Source organism: Augochlora pura, chromosome 4 (assembly GCF_028453695.1).
Source record: "Augochlora pura isolate Apur16 chromosome 4, APUR_v2.2.1, whole genome shotgun sequence".
Lineage (NCBI taxonomy): Eukaryota > Metazoa > Arthropoda > Insecta > Hymenoptera > Halictidae > Augochlora > Augochlora pura.
Window position 1 is genome coordinate 10,685,202 of NC_135775.1, and position 15,719 is coordinate 10,700,920.

Consider the following 15,719-nt stretch of genomic DNA (forward strand, 5'->3'; position numbering starts at 1 on the left):
CCCCCCCCCCCAAAAGGAAAAACGAACAAGGTAGCAGACGCGTTAAGCCTGTTTCCGTGTTGATGATGTAAATCCGTGATTGTTGCCGATCCAAGAGATCCGAAGTCTAATTTATAAATGTGATAGCGATGCGCATGGGCAGGGGACACGTTTCTTGATCCGAGGAGCAGTATCCCATGAGCGGTCATATCCGATTGTAAATTCCCTGGGGGAAGCTCTCCCTGCTCGTGCGCGACCAAAAAAACTGTATTAGCAAACGTTACAAATGAGCATTATTTATTTCTCGATTGTATTTATATATTGTTAACGGTAGTGAGTCTTAATAGTAGTTTACGGAAGTGTTATTATCTGGTGCTGAGTATCGGCGGGTACGAATCGTGGCGTCGCGACGACGGAACAGAGACAATCGTTCCCCCTTTCAACCCGGTGGTAAATCGAACGTCGCAGTTGTCGGCGGTTTGCTACTTCCGGCTTGGGAAGTGGCAATTTCTTGTGCAAAAATCGCTACTACTGATTAGCGTAGCAAAGTCCGCCAGACTTCGATCGTACCACCGTGGTGGTTGGGAGAGCACTCGACTTCCAGTCCACTCGAAAATTGCGATACGTCGTGAGAGAACAGTTCTTCTACAACTGTTCCATCTCATCGATCCTACGATCGACGAGTGAGATCCACTTGGAATTTCTTATTAGCGGGGGCTACTGGTTCGCGGTGATCATGACGGTAGCGCATTTTCGTGATAATTTAACGAACTAATGATAAACTCCAAGTGACTCGAAAATCGACTACGGCTGCCCCAATAGTCCCGGTTCCACGGAGTCAATACCACGATTCGATCCGCGAACGATTTGGAGGCGTGTATCGATCGTTTTATGCCGTGGCCATTATTCGTTACGTGCATCTTGTGTATTCGAACAATTGCGATCTGTGTTTTACTTGCGCTTGCACAAAAACCCCGTGCCGCAACCACCCGAATTTCCGTTTGACCACTCCATTCGAAGCATTCCTATTTATGTCATGCGAGCCAAAACCGACCCCCCCCCCCCGTTGAGAACACTTCCGACGAGGAACGTGTTTACCGATCAGCATTTAAACACGCGCAACTGTAACGTGTTCAAATATTTCGGCTCGATACCTTACCTTAAACCTTCGGTAGGCCAAACCTCTCCGACGCTGCTTAAAAACCATTCGCTCCGCAGCCAAGAAACTTTTCCCTGAAACTTTCTTTTGTACGGTGTCCACAGACGTAAACATGTTCGCTGCTTAAAAGATAATAAATCAATGTTTTATCTGTAAAGCGTACACTGTTCCTTTGATTTTGTTTAGTTACTTTAGTGCTTCTTTATTAGCTAATCGATTCACTTCGAACACGAACTTAACGCTTCGTTCAAAGTGCTGAGATTCGGTGCTGGAAATCGATTGAACGTTCCAATGCGAGGGGAGACATTTTTTACTGGGCGCGAAACACTTCTAAAAATATCATTGAACGATATATATATATATTAAAGTATAGCGACAAATGTATGAGAAGTAATCTACAAATATCTAGATATTGTGCCAAGGGTGCTACGAAGGGCAGTCCTTTGAAGTATTAATCTTCACGGCTGGCCGTGATCGCGTCCGTTTTGATTTTGTACATTTTGTTATTTCCCCGCATGATGTCGTGATTCGTGAACCGCTCACTGTTCCGTTGCTTTCTCGTGATCCTGATTCAAAGTAGCCGTCCGAGGATTAACACGAGTTGTGGGGGAATGGAGACGATGAAATATTTGGGATGTCGTATACATGGGGAAAGAATGAGATCGATTGAGCTGTGTGCGCCAATGTGTGAGTCGGGTACCGACGGATCGTATCGAGAAATTCGTGCAAGTGCGTCGGAAGTAGAATGCCGGTATCGTTGACGAAGAATTGCCACTCGTCCTCACCGGAAGTGATAACGTGCGATGAGAAAAAGAAAAAAAGAGAGAGAGAGGAAGAAAATAAAGGAAGAGAGTGGACAACACGTTGTATGTAACGCTTTCGGTGTTCTATGACAAAATAAGTCAGTCCTATAACGAGGCTAGTATGATAAGCAAACCCTTTGCACTCGATGTTTCTTTCGATGTACATTAAGTAACGGATCGGATTATTGAAATACAAGAAGTAATTTTGAATCGATGGTACGTTCATTTCTCGCGTGGTTATTCGTTGGAGCGAATGAACTTCGCATTCCGTCTCATTGTATTTCAGAAGGGAATGCATTCAAAGTACATTAGCCGATTTTGACGAGACGTATGTTCAAAGATAGTTATTACAAGAGAAGTACCTGGAATGAAACACCACGATTTTGCTAAAATTTCCAGAAATGGTAGTTTTCAGAAAAATGTTTGACCTGTATTTGTTTTACCGGTTCTTATGGAAGGGGTGAAAACAGTCTCCAAAATTGGGTGTCAGAACCATATTTTCTCGTATATCTCAGTAACTATCAGAACGACAAGGATGGTTTAAAATGCAGTGTCGCATATTTTTTAATAAGCAATACAACTGCGCATTCTGATTTTATATATAGTAATTTCTTTGAGGACTGTATTGAAAAATGACATTTTTGTCGTTAATCTAAACCAAATACAAAGAACGGATAAAATAGAATTTTGATTTCTACATTTTAAAATCAGTTATAATTTATATTTATCGACATCGAAGACCTAAACAAGGCGAATAATTGAACAAATAGAAGATCTTCATGATATTTTTAATAATTGTACGATGAATCCATATTTCATGTTTTCTTTAGCTAGCTGGAAAGCTGGGAGACCAGATACAGGTGGCACGTGGAAATAATATAGCAAAAAGTTGCTAATGCAAAATGTTCGAATCTTCTTAGCCTTGTCTTTGTTAAAAATTGAAACGAACGTGAGAAATGTAAGACGCTTAATCGAATTTGGTTTATATAAATTATTTGTGTTAATTGTCACTGATCAGAAATAGATCAATTTTATTAGTAGAAGTAAATATGCATTTCAGCTACCAGACAGGAGCATTAAGTACAATGGTATTTTTTGGAAATCCCCAGACATACCATTTCAACGTTTCGCTATTGGTGTAACATTAACAAGTCGAAGTTATTTTTCCATTTTTATTCGCAGTATATAAATTTCTCTAATTTGACGTCAATCTTTTTCCTTTCATCCTTGAAATCCCTAAAATTTATTTCTGTTCTAGATAGAAAATTAAAGAAATTATCACAAAATATGTAGCAACTTCTCCAATCGCGTGTCCGTTAATCATCCTTTAGAAACAGAAATTATAATTTCTTACATTGTATACCTAATAATATCGATCCACAATTTATTTCTAGATTGTTCCCTGCAGATCGAGTGGAAAGGGTTGCAAAGGTGAAAACGATCTAATGAATCCTTTGAAATACATGTTTGAACGACTTACGGATAAGAAAAAGAACATCTTTCGTTGATACATTTTCTTCCATTTTGTTTGGTCTATTCGGTAACTTTCTTTACCATTATGTAATCAAAAAATAAATGTTATTGTATAAAGAATCATCCGCAACACAGAAGAGACCTTTAAGATGAAATTAGACGAACCTTTAATCAATCATTTTGAGTACAGGCTGTCCTATATTTGCCGAACTAAAGGTATGTATTTTTATCAATTTCATTGGAAAAGTATATCAAATATGTTAATATGACAAAATACCGATACCACTATGGGAAATTGTATATTCATTCAGATGGTATTGTTGAGTTGAGTTATTGAAAATAATTATATCATTTACAGACTTGATATTATAATTAATATAAGTTTCTAAACTACTGGACTCTGTGTATTAAGTTTTATAATTCAAAATGTCGCTTTATTTCGGTGTGCCTGAAACACTATGTGAAATTTATATACATGTCTTTGTTTGATTTATTTCTTATATTTTATGTAATATATGCATTAATAACGAAAATCCTGGAAGAGTAAGAATTAGTGAAACATATATAAACTTTTCTTTTGTATCATGTAATCATGAATAAAAATCAGTTTCTTTTATAAAAAGGGAGGTATACAAATTTGTTCAAATAGTGAATTGCTAAAAAATTTCCAGCGTTAAAAATACTTGTTGGCCCTGAAAAGGACCGTTTGTAGAAAGCCAATGCGTGTCAGATTATTTGGAGCTGGTGTATTTGGTAACTGCTTTGGTACCTTCGCTGACAGCGTGCTTTGCCAATTCACCAGGAAGTAAAAGTCTTACTGCTGTCTGGATTTCCCGAGAAGTTATAGTAGAACGTTTGTTGTAATGCGCCAGTCTCGATGCCTCAGCAGCAATGCGTTCGAAGACATCGTTCACGAAACTATTCATGATGCTCATAGCCTTGCTGGAGATTCCAGTATCAGGATGAACTTGTTTGAGCACCTTGTAGATGTAAATTGCGTAGCTTTCCTTCCTCCTCCTCTTCTTTTTCTTATCGGTTTTGTTAATATTCTTCTGAGCTTTACCAGCCTTCTTCACGGCTTTACCACTAACTTTCGGCGGCATGGTGATAATTTAACAAATTTTTATTAAATCAAGGAAACTATCACTTTGATCTGAACTCGTTGGAAGTTCGAGCTGAGTGAGGGGCCTACGTCAGCTCCCGCTTTTATGTACTTTCTGGGACCCAGCGCTGCACCAATCATACGCCTCGTTCGGCTTCCTCCAACCTGATTGGTGCAACGCTGTTCCGTAGAATTCTCACAATACAATTGATTTTGTATGCTATACTTCATGACGTTAGCAATAAATCTCTAAAGCTTTTATTTAAGAATTGTAATTGCAATATTCCAACGATTACAAATTGTCATTTCATATTTTCATTATAAACGATTAAAGGTAACAATTATTTTAGGATTGTTGCAAAAGTAAATTTGAACTTCTTTAAGTTGTCTACTTGGAAAACCGAAATTATTTTTGCAACGTTCTAATACAATTGCTTACAAAAGAGAATAATTATAATTTATAAATGAAAAATATAACTAGAATTGTCTGCGCAAGACGGAATGATCAGTAGAAAAGTAACCGAACCGGGAAACAAGGTATAATGATTAAATAAAAAATGTTCTACGATAGAAAATGTATTCTAAAAGAAGATGATTTCGTGCCGAGGTCTCTGTCCCTAGTCCCTTCGACATGGAAAACGTCTCTCGAAAAAGTATGGAACTCCCAAGTGGATGTGCCTAATGCACGTCCTTGCATTTCGTTCCGCTTAGTTTCTTCTCAAGAAAATATACAATCTCGGAACTCCTCGTAAATTAATTGCATATAAAATGAAATAATGTATATGTGTGTACAACAGCATATTATATCCTTTGCAATAAAATAATTTTTAAAATATTCTACAAGACAAGTCGGACAAAAAAGTAAAAGTACAGTAATTATATCTTCTCTTAAAACCTAAATATTTTTTTTTTTTTCTATAGTATTTTACGTCGCATCATCTACACTTGCGGTTATTAGCGACGACTTTTAGTTGGGGATATTAGAGTTTACTGTATAGGCTTGAATTTTTCAGGAATGAGATAACTTGTCCTATTTGTTTGCTGTTATTAAGGTTATCGTGGAGGTTTAGTTTCATGTTGTATTTAGCGCGGAGTTCTGTGTACTTGGAACAATTTAGAAGAATGTGTTTTATCGTTATTTGAGTGTTGCAAATATCGCATAGTGGAGGACTAGTTTTGGAAATTAAAAAGGAGTGAGTTAATTTGGAATGACCTATTCTAATCCTGTTTATCGCTACTTGCTGTTGTCGGTTGAGGTTCGCTGTGATGGAAAGTTCCTTGAGGAATCCCTCGTGGACTTCTAGAGCGTGCGGCCTTGCAAAGTGCTTCCATTCGTTGTTCCAGTGGGATAGGAGACGTTTTTTGAATACTTTTTGAAGATCGGCTGGGGTGGTTTTGTGTGCGATTCTTGGTGGTGACTGGGTGGTCGCTTCTTTTGCTGCTGTGTCCGCTTGGTTATTTCCCAAAATACCGACGTGAGATGGTATCCAGGCAAGGATAATTTTTTTCCCTTTTTCGGTTGCTTTGTGGTTTGTTTCTAAAATATTTAGTGTTAGGTCATCCGTTCTTGTTTTATCAGTGACCGATAAAATTGCGTTTTTGCTATCAGAGAGGATGATGTAGTGTTGGTTGGAACCGTTGGCGGCCCTAAATATTAATGTAGTAAGTTGAAAGGTATAATATTAGTAACATTCATTTATGGTTTTTAAAGCGTTTTAATATGGGTCATTTCTTCGGGCAGGCCAAGAAACAGATGTGAATTCCATATGGCTTTGTTCTGATCCCTGACCAGATGACTATCATGTGAACTTAACACAGTAATATAATAAAATATATATGTACTTCTTCTCTTTCCAAGTTTATTTTCTTCCAGTTGTCTAATAATTTGAAACATAAAACAAATTAAGAACAATTTTTCAATAAAAATGCAATATTATACTTCGCGTAAACAAATTATACATTTAGCAAATTATATGGTATGTTGCTATTCCTGCTTTTAGGAAAATAAGAATCAATAGAAATGAATCGTACAAAATATTGAATATAGAAAATAATTTAAAAACTTTTATTAAAAAATATAAATATTACAATTCATTACTTGAAATAAAGTACACGCGCATTCGAAAAATTTCAGTATTTGCCTATAATATAAAATATAAATATTTGATATAAAATATAAATATAAATAAAACTTAATGTAATATTGTATACCATTTATGATTATGAAATTGAATAAAATAATGTTGGAAATAAGTAATATATTTATAGAAATATTGTATCATACTTCAAAATAGAATAATTATAAAACTACAGATAATAAACATTTTTACTAAGATACAGTATTATATTTCAATATATAGTAATAGTTAACTAAAAAAACTACAGAATAATAACAGACCACAGAAAATGACCAGCGCCGCACCAATGAAAGAACAGCTAGTTTGTGATTGGTGCGTTGCCAGGTATTGTTGGACGCTATAAATACGAAGGTCTGAAAAATTTGGCATCAGTAAACGTACATCAGTAAACGTACACGATGTCTGGCCGTGGAAAAGGTGGCAAAGTAAAGTCGAAGGGAAAATCCCGTTCTACCAGAGCTGGATTGCAATTTCCGGTGGGTCGCATTCATCGAATGCTGAGAAAAGGTCATTATGCGGAACGTGTGGGTGCTGGAGCACCTGTTTATCTTGCCGCAGTCATAGAATATTTGGCTGCTGAAGTATTGGAATTGACCGGAAATGCAGCTCGGGATAATAAAAAATCCAGGATTGTTCCACGACACGTACAGCTGGCAATCCGTAACGACGAAGAATTGAATAAACTATTGTCTGGAGTTACTATTACTCAAGGAGGTGTACTTCCAAACATCCAAGTGGCTCTCTTACCCAAGAAGACCGATAAGAAAGCATAAGCTTGTTAATTACATCATACATTACATAGAAAATGGCCCTTTTCAGGGCCCAATTTTATTCAAACGACGAAACAACTTAACAATTCGCTATCATGTTTAGTATAGTTTCCTTATCGAAAAAAAAATCTAGAGAGCGTATAGTCAAAGCTGTTCCCTCAATTTGAAACCAGTATTTGAAGCTTTTACCAAAAAATATTGATCACATTGGACATTGGTCATTATCACAAATAGTATCATTCACAGATTCACTTACAAATGTGATTGATAATTGTACGAGGCGAAAAGTACAATCGTGTTTCAAATGGAGCGCCAGGCGTACCGGCAGATAAGGCGAATAAGCAAGTTACATCATTCATCGGTGTGACTTTTTTCAGTGTAACACGCTGATTTCATGCTTTCTTGCTCGTTTGCTGTTTTCTCTCTTTTTCTTTATCTGTGAGCACTGCCTCACCAATAAATCACCGACCAATCAGAGTGAAGAATATTTCCATATTAACATCCGCGAACTGATCTATATGCGGCCTGGAGGTGTGCGAGAATGGAACCCATTTCTGTAGAATCTACAGATGCATATTCACAAGTTTTAATCATTAGATTCTAGTAGAAGGTAGGTAACTTAATCTTTATATTAATGAGTATGTTAAAAAGCTTATTAAAAATAAGTATATTAAACAATACATATGTAGACTCCTAGTAGCTCTTTTAAGTAAACCTGTTTAACCTGTCTATTACACTAAGTGTTAATAAACTTTTATTAGTAATACGGAACTTTTAATTATATCAAATACATGTGCATATGTCCATAAATGATTAGAGCATGCTTCTGATTTCAGAATGTGCTATAAATTGTTGCATACGTTCACACAATATAGGCAAGTGTTTCAATGGTCTGTAATATTAAAAATATAGCATTATTGCGTACTTATCAATAACTAATTAACGTCTTTTCAGTAGCTCTATTTTTTTTAAACCTAACCTATTAAGCATTGTAAAATTTACAAGTACAAATATGTCTACGGATCGAAAAGTTTTGGAAGAATCTAAATCGATGTTGAAAGACATATATTTTGCTGGTGTCAAAGCAGTTTCTCCAAAGCAACTAATAATAGATAAAGTTAAATTTAAAGATGGGATATTGCAAGTTTATGACCAACAAATTCAATTAAGGGAGAATGTCTATTTAGTTGGTTTTGGCAAAGCTGTCATGGGTATGTCAGTAGTACTTGAACACATGCTCGGAGGTTGTTTGAAAAAGGGTATAGTCAGTATTCCTTCTGCATCAACAAATGAGATGTGGGAGACTAAAGACAAGACTTATTTTCCTAAATTAAAAACTTCTGTAGTAGAATATTGTGAAGGAGGCATGGATAATCATCCAGATCAGAGATCATTGAATACAACTCATGATATTATAGATTTGGTCGAATCATTAACTGAAAATGATACTTTAATTGTACTAATATCAGGAGGAGGTTCTGCATTATTATATATGCCAAGACCAATAATTGATCATGACGATAAATTATTGTTATGTAAAAATCTTCAAAATGCAGGTGCCGATATTAAAGAAGTTAACACGATAAGAATGAAATTATCCATGGTGAAGGGTGGTGGTTTAGCTAGAATGACTTACCCAGCTAATATTGTTACTTTAATATTATCTGATATTGTAGGCGATCCTATTGATTTAATTGCCAGTGGCCCTACTGTATATAATGCTAAAGTTCCAAAGCAATCAATAGCTATCTTAAAAAAGTACAAGTTATTTGATAAATTAGAAGTAGATGTGAAGAAAGCCATAACATCTAAAGAATCCTTTAAGGATAAGCCATTATTAACTGGAAAAGGAAAAAAAAAAGCATTTAAACATGTAATTAACATTATTTTGGGAAATAATCAAGTAGCAGTCGAAGCAGCTGCTCTTGAAGTCCAACGTAAGAAGCTTACTCCAATAATATTGAGAACTGATGTTATTGGTAATGTTCATGATGTTAGTTTAGCATATGTTCATGTAACAAGTTTAATATGCCTAGTGTTAGAAAAGAAATTAGAGAGAACAGAATTCTTTGAAAGAGTAAGAGACATTCCTGTGCTTTCATTACCTACCACTAAAGTGGATGAAATTTACAATTTGATCGAAGATGGGTGTGGAGAAGGAATTGTATTGATTGGAGGAGGAGAGCCAACAGTAATAGTTAAAGGAGATGGAAAGGGTGGAAGAAATCAAGAATTAGCTTTACATTTCTCCTTAGATTGGTTAGCAGAAATAAAAAGTAATCCACGTTTCGCCGAATATGATGTCATAATGTTAAGTGCAGGCACAGATGGTCAAGATGGTCCAACTGATGCAGCAGGTGCATTTGGCTATCCTGCTATTGGACCAATAATTCATGATTTGCATACAAAAGTAAAAATGTTTACTTCAGAGATGCTGGTGCATCTACAGATGAAGAAAGAAGCTATGAAAAAGAAAAAAGATGAAGAACAGAAAAGATTAGAAAAATTAGAACCAGAAATATGCAAGTTACATGAATTAAGTGGTTTTGTGATTCAAAAGAAAGATGAGCCAAAACCCAAAGAACCACAGGATATTATAAAAGAGGAAGAAATTGAGACAGAGGAAGTAGATGAAATGGAAGACGTGCTTCCATTAATATATCAAACCATGGAAGTGGAGCGTATGCTTCCTGAAAACGCCTTAAATCAGAATAACTCATATAATTTATATTCACGATTCAAGAAAGGTTCAGAGTTATTTAAAACTGGTTTTACCGGTACTAACGTCATGGACTTACACTTCATTTATATCAAAAAACGAAAATGCGATTGCAGTATAGATAGTGCTCTTTCTGGTAAAGGAAAAACTGAGAATGTTTTAGAGGACCATGATTTTCATATTGATCCTTCAACTATTGAAAGATACAAATTTCTACATGCCCGGAGGGGTTTTGATTGGGGTTCTTATTTGCGTACTTCATCACTTGTCCCTAGAGAAGAGACGGACCATCCCAAATTAAAAATTATTGATGATAATCTGACAGACCCGTGTTGTCGCAAAGACAGAAAATTTCCACTGAAATATCTGTTAAAAGATAAGAATCTTCCATTATAAAATTTTTAATATTCAATTGATCAAATCAATGAAATATAGATAATTATATATGTAACAAAGATAATTTAATTATACGTTGAAAAAGCAATACATAGATCCAAATTGGTACTAAAATTTGTTAAAGATATTAAATTTACTGATAATCATATTAATCATTAGACATGTGATACATTCATCATTTTAACAATTTTGTTATGCAGAATTGACAATAATAATGATAGTAATAATATATATACATAAAAATAGTAAATGTGTTGCTCTATTATATTTTTATAACATGTACATACGCTCGGATGCGCACACAATATACATTTTGGTATTGTTAGTATACATAACAGTGTTGATTTATTTGTACTACACGATTACCTTATCATAAATAATTAATACTTCCTAGGTCATTAGCTAAAGGTCCCAACTAAATAAATGATGTTTAACTAACATGTCACGAACACCATCTTTTAATGGTTGAGATTGTTCTTTCTTAGCTGGTAATTCCCAATCTGGATTTAAATTGAATGCAAATTGACTTAAGATTCTCAATTCACATTTTATTTGTACCCATCCAGGACTATTTATAAAGCTCCATGGTTGATACCTAAAACTTTAATAATGTTTCAATTGAAAAATGACTGCATATAAACTTATGCAATGCTTTCTACCATTTTTGTACGATTTCTACGCAGGAACATAAAACTTCGAGCCATAAATGCAAGACTTGCTCGTTCAATCCTAGACAAATGAGGGATCGCAATTTTACATCCATTTGCGCATGTGCATTGTCATGTGTTAAGTTTACTGATTGTACACATCGATACAACAACTGAAACGTAAATTATAATTTTATACAAGTATGTAATATTGAAGAAATGTAAATAAACAAATATTATTACCTCTTCTGGTGTAAGAACTTTACCATCTTCATCCAATCTATATGTTTTACAAAGTACTAATCTACTATAAACAGAGTTAAAATCTTTCTCAACTTCTCTGTTTGATGCTTCTTCTATAAAAAGCCATGGATGACATGGACCACCTAGAAATGATGGTCTACGCATACCATGTTCCAATACTGCTTTTATTGCAGGACATAAAGTTCCTCTAACTAAATCAGTAACAGCTTCACTAACTGCATCATCTCCAGCGCACGTGTACTGTTTACTTCTTTCATCTAATAATTCTACAAATTTTGCGGGGAACCAACCCCTCAATCCGTTCAATTCCCCTACCCAACAATGTTCGTCTTTTTGACTTAAAATCGTTATTATATCATTTTTCCGAAAACCTAATTCGTCATCATCGTGTCTTTCAAAATCTACAATAATAAAGGGCCATATCTATAATTAATAATTATTATAAATCTAATTATATAATTTACACTAGAGTACCTAATAATGCCTTAGCTCTCCTTTTTCTGGTACGCGAAACATTTACATAATTATCATGATCTTTTGCATGACTTTCCATAGTATAGTCTGCAATAAGTACAGTGTTGCTTAATTTTGGATCAACATTGATAAAGTGTCTAGCAACCTGTAGGACAGCCTCCCTTAAATCCACCAATATTTCTGAAATATAACTGTTATTATTTTCTTTACACGATCAAATGTATGAACAAATTGAGTTGAGTAATTTTCATACCTGTTTGACGAATGTTTTTCGATTTTGCATCATCTTCAGTATCGTAACTTCCAAACAAAAATGTTTGTAACATCGATTTATTTCTTTTCATTTGACGTCTTCGTGAAAATGTAAATAATTTAGTAAAGCAATTCTAATTTTCATTAAATCGAGTAGTAGTAAATTATATACCTATTAAGATGTTGCTTTGGTAAATTTGGTACTGCATCTGGATTACCCACTAATCCTCCCTGATCAGCCATTAAGTATGCTAAATGTCTGCGTCTGTGAGTTTCGACTAGAACATCTGTCAAAGATCCACTTACTTCTAAAGATATCTACAATAATAACGGTAATAATAGTGTATTCTAACCATATTTCTTTAAATCTAGTTAGAAATTCAGAAAAACAATTTTACATTAAATAATTGTTCTACATCATCAATATCCCCTGGTATATCTGAGAGAGCATTAAATATTTGGGCAGAGTTTTCCAACTGCTTCAATTCAGATTCTGTAAAGCATTAAATAACATATTACTGAGTCTACAGTTGACAAAATGCATATTTCGTCTTTTATTGCGAATGGAATAAGAAGAAAATTGATTTTTCAAACTTTTTAATTATTGCATTGTTATATAAAATCTATATACCTTTTATTTTCAACATTCCAAGAGTAACTTGAAATAAAACTATAGATCCATCAAAAAGGAACATATCCCATATGCGCAATAATATTTTCATATGTACAACAGAAGCAAATAAAGTCAGGAACCAGTGCAATGATATCAGACTTAATTCTATGTCATGTTGAACCAAGACATGGTCTATGTCAGGAAGGTAATTAGCTACTAATGTACGAAGTACTCTTTGGTCAGCCTGGATACCTGTTACATATATTCAGAATTAAATCAATTATATTTTTTCCGTTTTTATTTACTTTCATTACTATTACCTAATAATGTTGAAGAATAATAGGATGCCGGTAGTAAATCTTCTACTATAGTCACCATCATCAAAAAAGCATCTTCTTCTTCTAGGAGTAATAAAAGAGAAGCTGCTATTGTTCCTGTACCCTGGCAGTACCTTTATAGAATATGTCGGTAATAGTATTGCACTGTTAGAATAGAAAAGAAATAGTCCATTAAAATTTTTTACCCAATCTCAGGATACAACCATGCAAGTGCACGCATAACCCTTCTTAAGCGAGGTATTCCAGTACTATGGAGATGGCTAAAACATGCATTGCCAGGCATGATACGAAGAAGATCTTTTTCTATTTGCTTGTTACTCATTAATGCGTCATTGCTTGATGCTTTTACAATATCTTTGTACATTATTTCAGGAGAACATTTTTTTTGAAGTGCGCCTGTAATAAATATACATTAAATAGTATAAGTAAGATATAACAGTTCTATGACCCTTATCTTATTTCTTAAATCATTTTATCATATAGTACCTGACATTCTCATCCAAATTTGGGGCCTGAGTGAATGAGGGACGCCATGACGGACCATATCACGTAATTTATCAGTGCGAGGTAATCTCCTATCTAAATTTTGCCATGAAAGTTCTGTTACTTCTTTATTATGACTAAATTCCAATAGAGCAACCCACTGTAATCTATTTATATTAAATTTATAGACGTTTGATAAACTATAATGTAATAAAAAAGTATTTGATTTTTCTTTATACCTATGTTGTGGGTCTTCAACAAATGGAATACCCAATAACTTTTTTGAGCTCTGCTCTGGTCCATCTTCTTCTTCAACACGAAAACCAAACTCATCAAACCTACGACATTACATTACAAATTTATTAATCTATAACAAAACAATACTTCATAAAAATACATTTACAAATAAATACCTATACTCTGGTTGAGAATTCGGATCATCTGGTTGATTCAATTTAGCTAAAATATTTTGAGGCCACATGGATGGCGTCAAAGCAGAAAACGGACCACCAGGAGCCGGAGATAAAATTTCTCCACACAAACCTGAGGCTTCCACTTCATATTCATCTTCGGATATAGCAGTTTCTAATTTTTTCTAAAATATAGAAAGATTTAAAAAAACATTCATAAAATTCATGAAAATATTTATACTTCATTCGCTAATTAAATAAAAAAACAAAATTACGTTATGATCTTCTTTCCCAACATAACCTTCATGATCACGAACGTTAAATAATGATTTGGCAATATCCATCTTGTGAAATATTAAAATAATTATTATATGCCGCTTTTCAACACACTCTTTCTTTTTCTAACAGTCTTATATTACGTACACTCTGCCACATTTGTCAATTTTAAGAATATTAATCTGTGAATATCGTTGACATTATTGACAGTTTTGGATTCGCTTCGCCATCTGACGTTTTTAGCGATTATTAAACCCATAACAATCTATGTATGTATATGTGGATGTATATGATATACCACGCTCTAATTTAAACTTCAATGCATTGTTTGCGACCACGCGAACTTAGCTATATGTATAGTATAATTAATACAGTATTACCAATAGAGATAGGTGGGAAATTTGAATTATAAAGTGTAAAAGAAACGTACGTTGTACAATGTCAACGTATACAAATGCTGTACACACAAACTTGGTTTGTTCATTCTTCTTCCAGAAAAAAACGAGAGTATTGTCGTTAAACTCCTTCTTTTTCGGGTTCTTTTTTAAAATAATGTTTGGTTATTTTGATGTCTAGAATTTTGTTTAGTTTAAGATTCATCATTTTGGTAGTTTCGAATTTGTTCAAAAAATGTAGATCTCTAAAATTTACGATTTTTACCCATTTTTGCAAGAATGGGTCATCTTCGTACAGCTACTTTAGGAAGAGAACGCGAAACCTAGGTCGCCTTCGTTCCCAACCTCGCTCTTGTCGCCCATCCGTACGCTTAGCGCTCCATCTGAAACACGCGGTGCGATATTCAACTTGTACTTTTTATTTTATAGAATTCTCAACCATATTTGTCACCAAATTTGTGAACCATGCTGAATGCATATTGTGATATGTTTCGAATGTATGTGTTTATAGATAATATTTTGACTATTATATAGGTGATATTTCGATTATTATTTATTAGCAGGGTAAGTCTTAACTAATTATTGCATTGCCCCGATTGATAACGCTGGAGAATGAATGAAAGTTTCAAAAAAGATGTTCACAAGAAATTCTGGTCTTTTACAAGAATAAATTCGACTATGGAGATTCTAATACTATTTTCGCAAACGAAGTGTTTATTTCGTGAAAAGAGTTCTATGGATGTTTAAAGAAATAATAAACTATTGGTGATAGATCGGGTGAATATTTAAATATTTCATACTTTATGATCCATTTAATTCTTAAAATATTTCTTGCAATGTAATACAGAACTCGCAAGGAATCTTTTACCAATTCAATGGCATCAGCCAATCAGTAATCTGCTAAAACCAATTCTTTTGCGCGAGATACAAACTCCAGAATAGAGTCAGCTATTCAATTTTTGAATATGGAACAGAGGCAGGAGGTATTCCGAAAGATTAGTTATATTTGATTGAACAAGTTTGTACAC

The 15,719-nt window shown here is 34.3% G+C and overlaps 4 protein-coding genes across 5 annotated transcripts; 2 read left to right on the forward strand and 2 right to left on the reverse strand.

Moving 5' to 3' along the window:
• Nucleotides 1-4,135: 4,135 nt before the first annotated feature.
• Nucleotides 4,136-4,567, reverse strand: LOC144468542 (histone H2B). Its single transcript, XM_078178098.1, has one exon. It carries the CDS (start codon nucleotides 4,515-4,517, stop codon nucleotides 4,146-4,148), a length of 372 nt encoding a protein of 123 aa, XP_078034224.1. The 5' UTR covers nucleotides 4,518-4,567; the 3' UTR covers nucleotides 4,136-4,145.
• A 2,485-nt stretch (nucleotides 4,568-7,052) lies between these two features.
• Nucleotides 7,053-7,427, forward strand: LOC144468676 (histone H2A-like). The gene has a single exon (XM_078178310.1). It carries the CDS (start codon nucleotides 7,053-7,055, stop codon nucleotides 7,425-7,427), a length of 375 nt encoding a protein of 124 aa, XP_078034436.1.
• A 345-nt stretch (nucleotides 7,428-7,772) lies between these two features.
• On the forward strand, nucleotides 7,773-10,539 carry LOC144468540 (glycerate kinase). 2 transcript variants are annotated; one of them, XM_078178096.1, is made up of 3 exons: nucleotides 7,773-8,034; nucleotides 8,261-8,299; nucleotides 8,379-10,539. In XM_078178096.1, the coding sequence occupies exons 2-3, from the start codon at nucleotides 8,262-8,264 to the stop codon at nucleotides 10,537-10,539; spliced, it is 2,199 nt and encodes a 732-aa protein (XP_078034222.1). In that variant the 5' UTR covers nucleotides 7,773-8,034; nucleotide 8,261. The 2 variants fall into 2 exon arrangements, with proteins under 2 accessions (XP_078034222.1, XP_078034223.1); XM_078178097.1 differs by having other exon boundaries at nucleotides 8,382-10,539.
• A 401-nt stretch (nucleotides 10,540-10,940) lies between these two features.
• On the reverse strand, nucleotides 10,941-14,557 carry LOC144468539 (small G protein signaling modulator 3 homolog). The gene is made up of 15 exons (XM_078178095.1): nucleotides 14,444-14,557; nucleotides 14,296-14,364; nucleotides 14,024-14,205; nucleotides 13,850-13,948; nucleotides 13,614-13,777; nucleotides 13,313-13,523; nucleotides 13,110-13,240; nucleotides 12,808-13,041; nucleotides 12,575-12,669; nucleotides 12,349-12,494; nucleotides 12,178-12,275; nucleotides 11,925-12,104; nucleotides 11,430-11,851; nucleotides 11,199-11,359; nucleotides 10,941-11,134 (listed from the first exon to the last, which is right to left on the reverse strand). Exons 1-15 carry the CDS (start codon nucleotides 14,453-14,455, stop codon nucleotides 10,942-10,944), a joined length of 2,397 nt encoding a protein of 798 aa, XP_078034221.1. The 5' UTR covers nucleotides 14,456-14,557; the 3' UTR covers nucleotide 10,941.
• Between the last annotated feature and the right edge of the window lie 1,162 nt (nucleotides 14,558-15,719).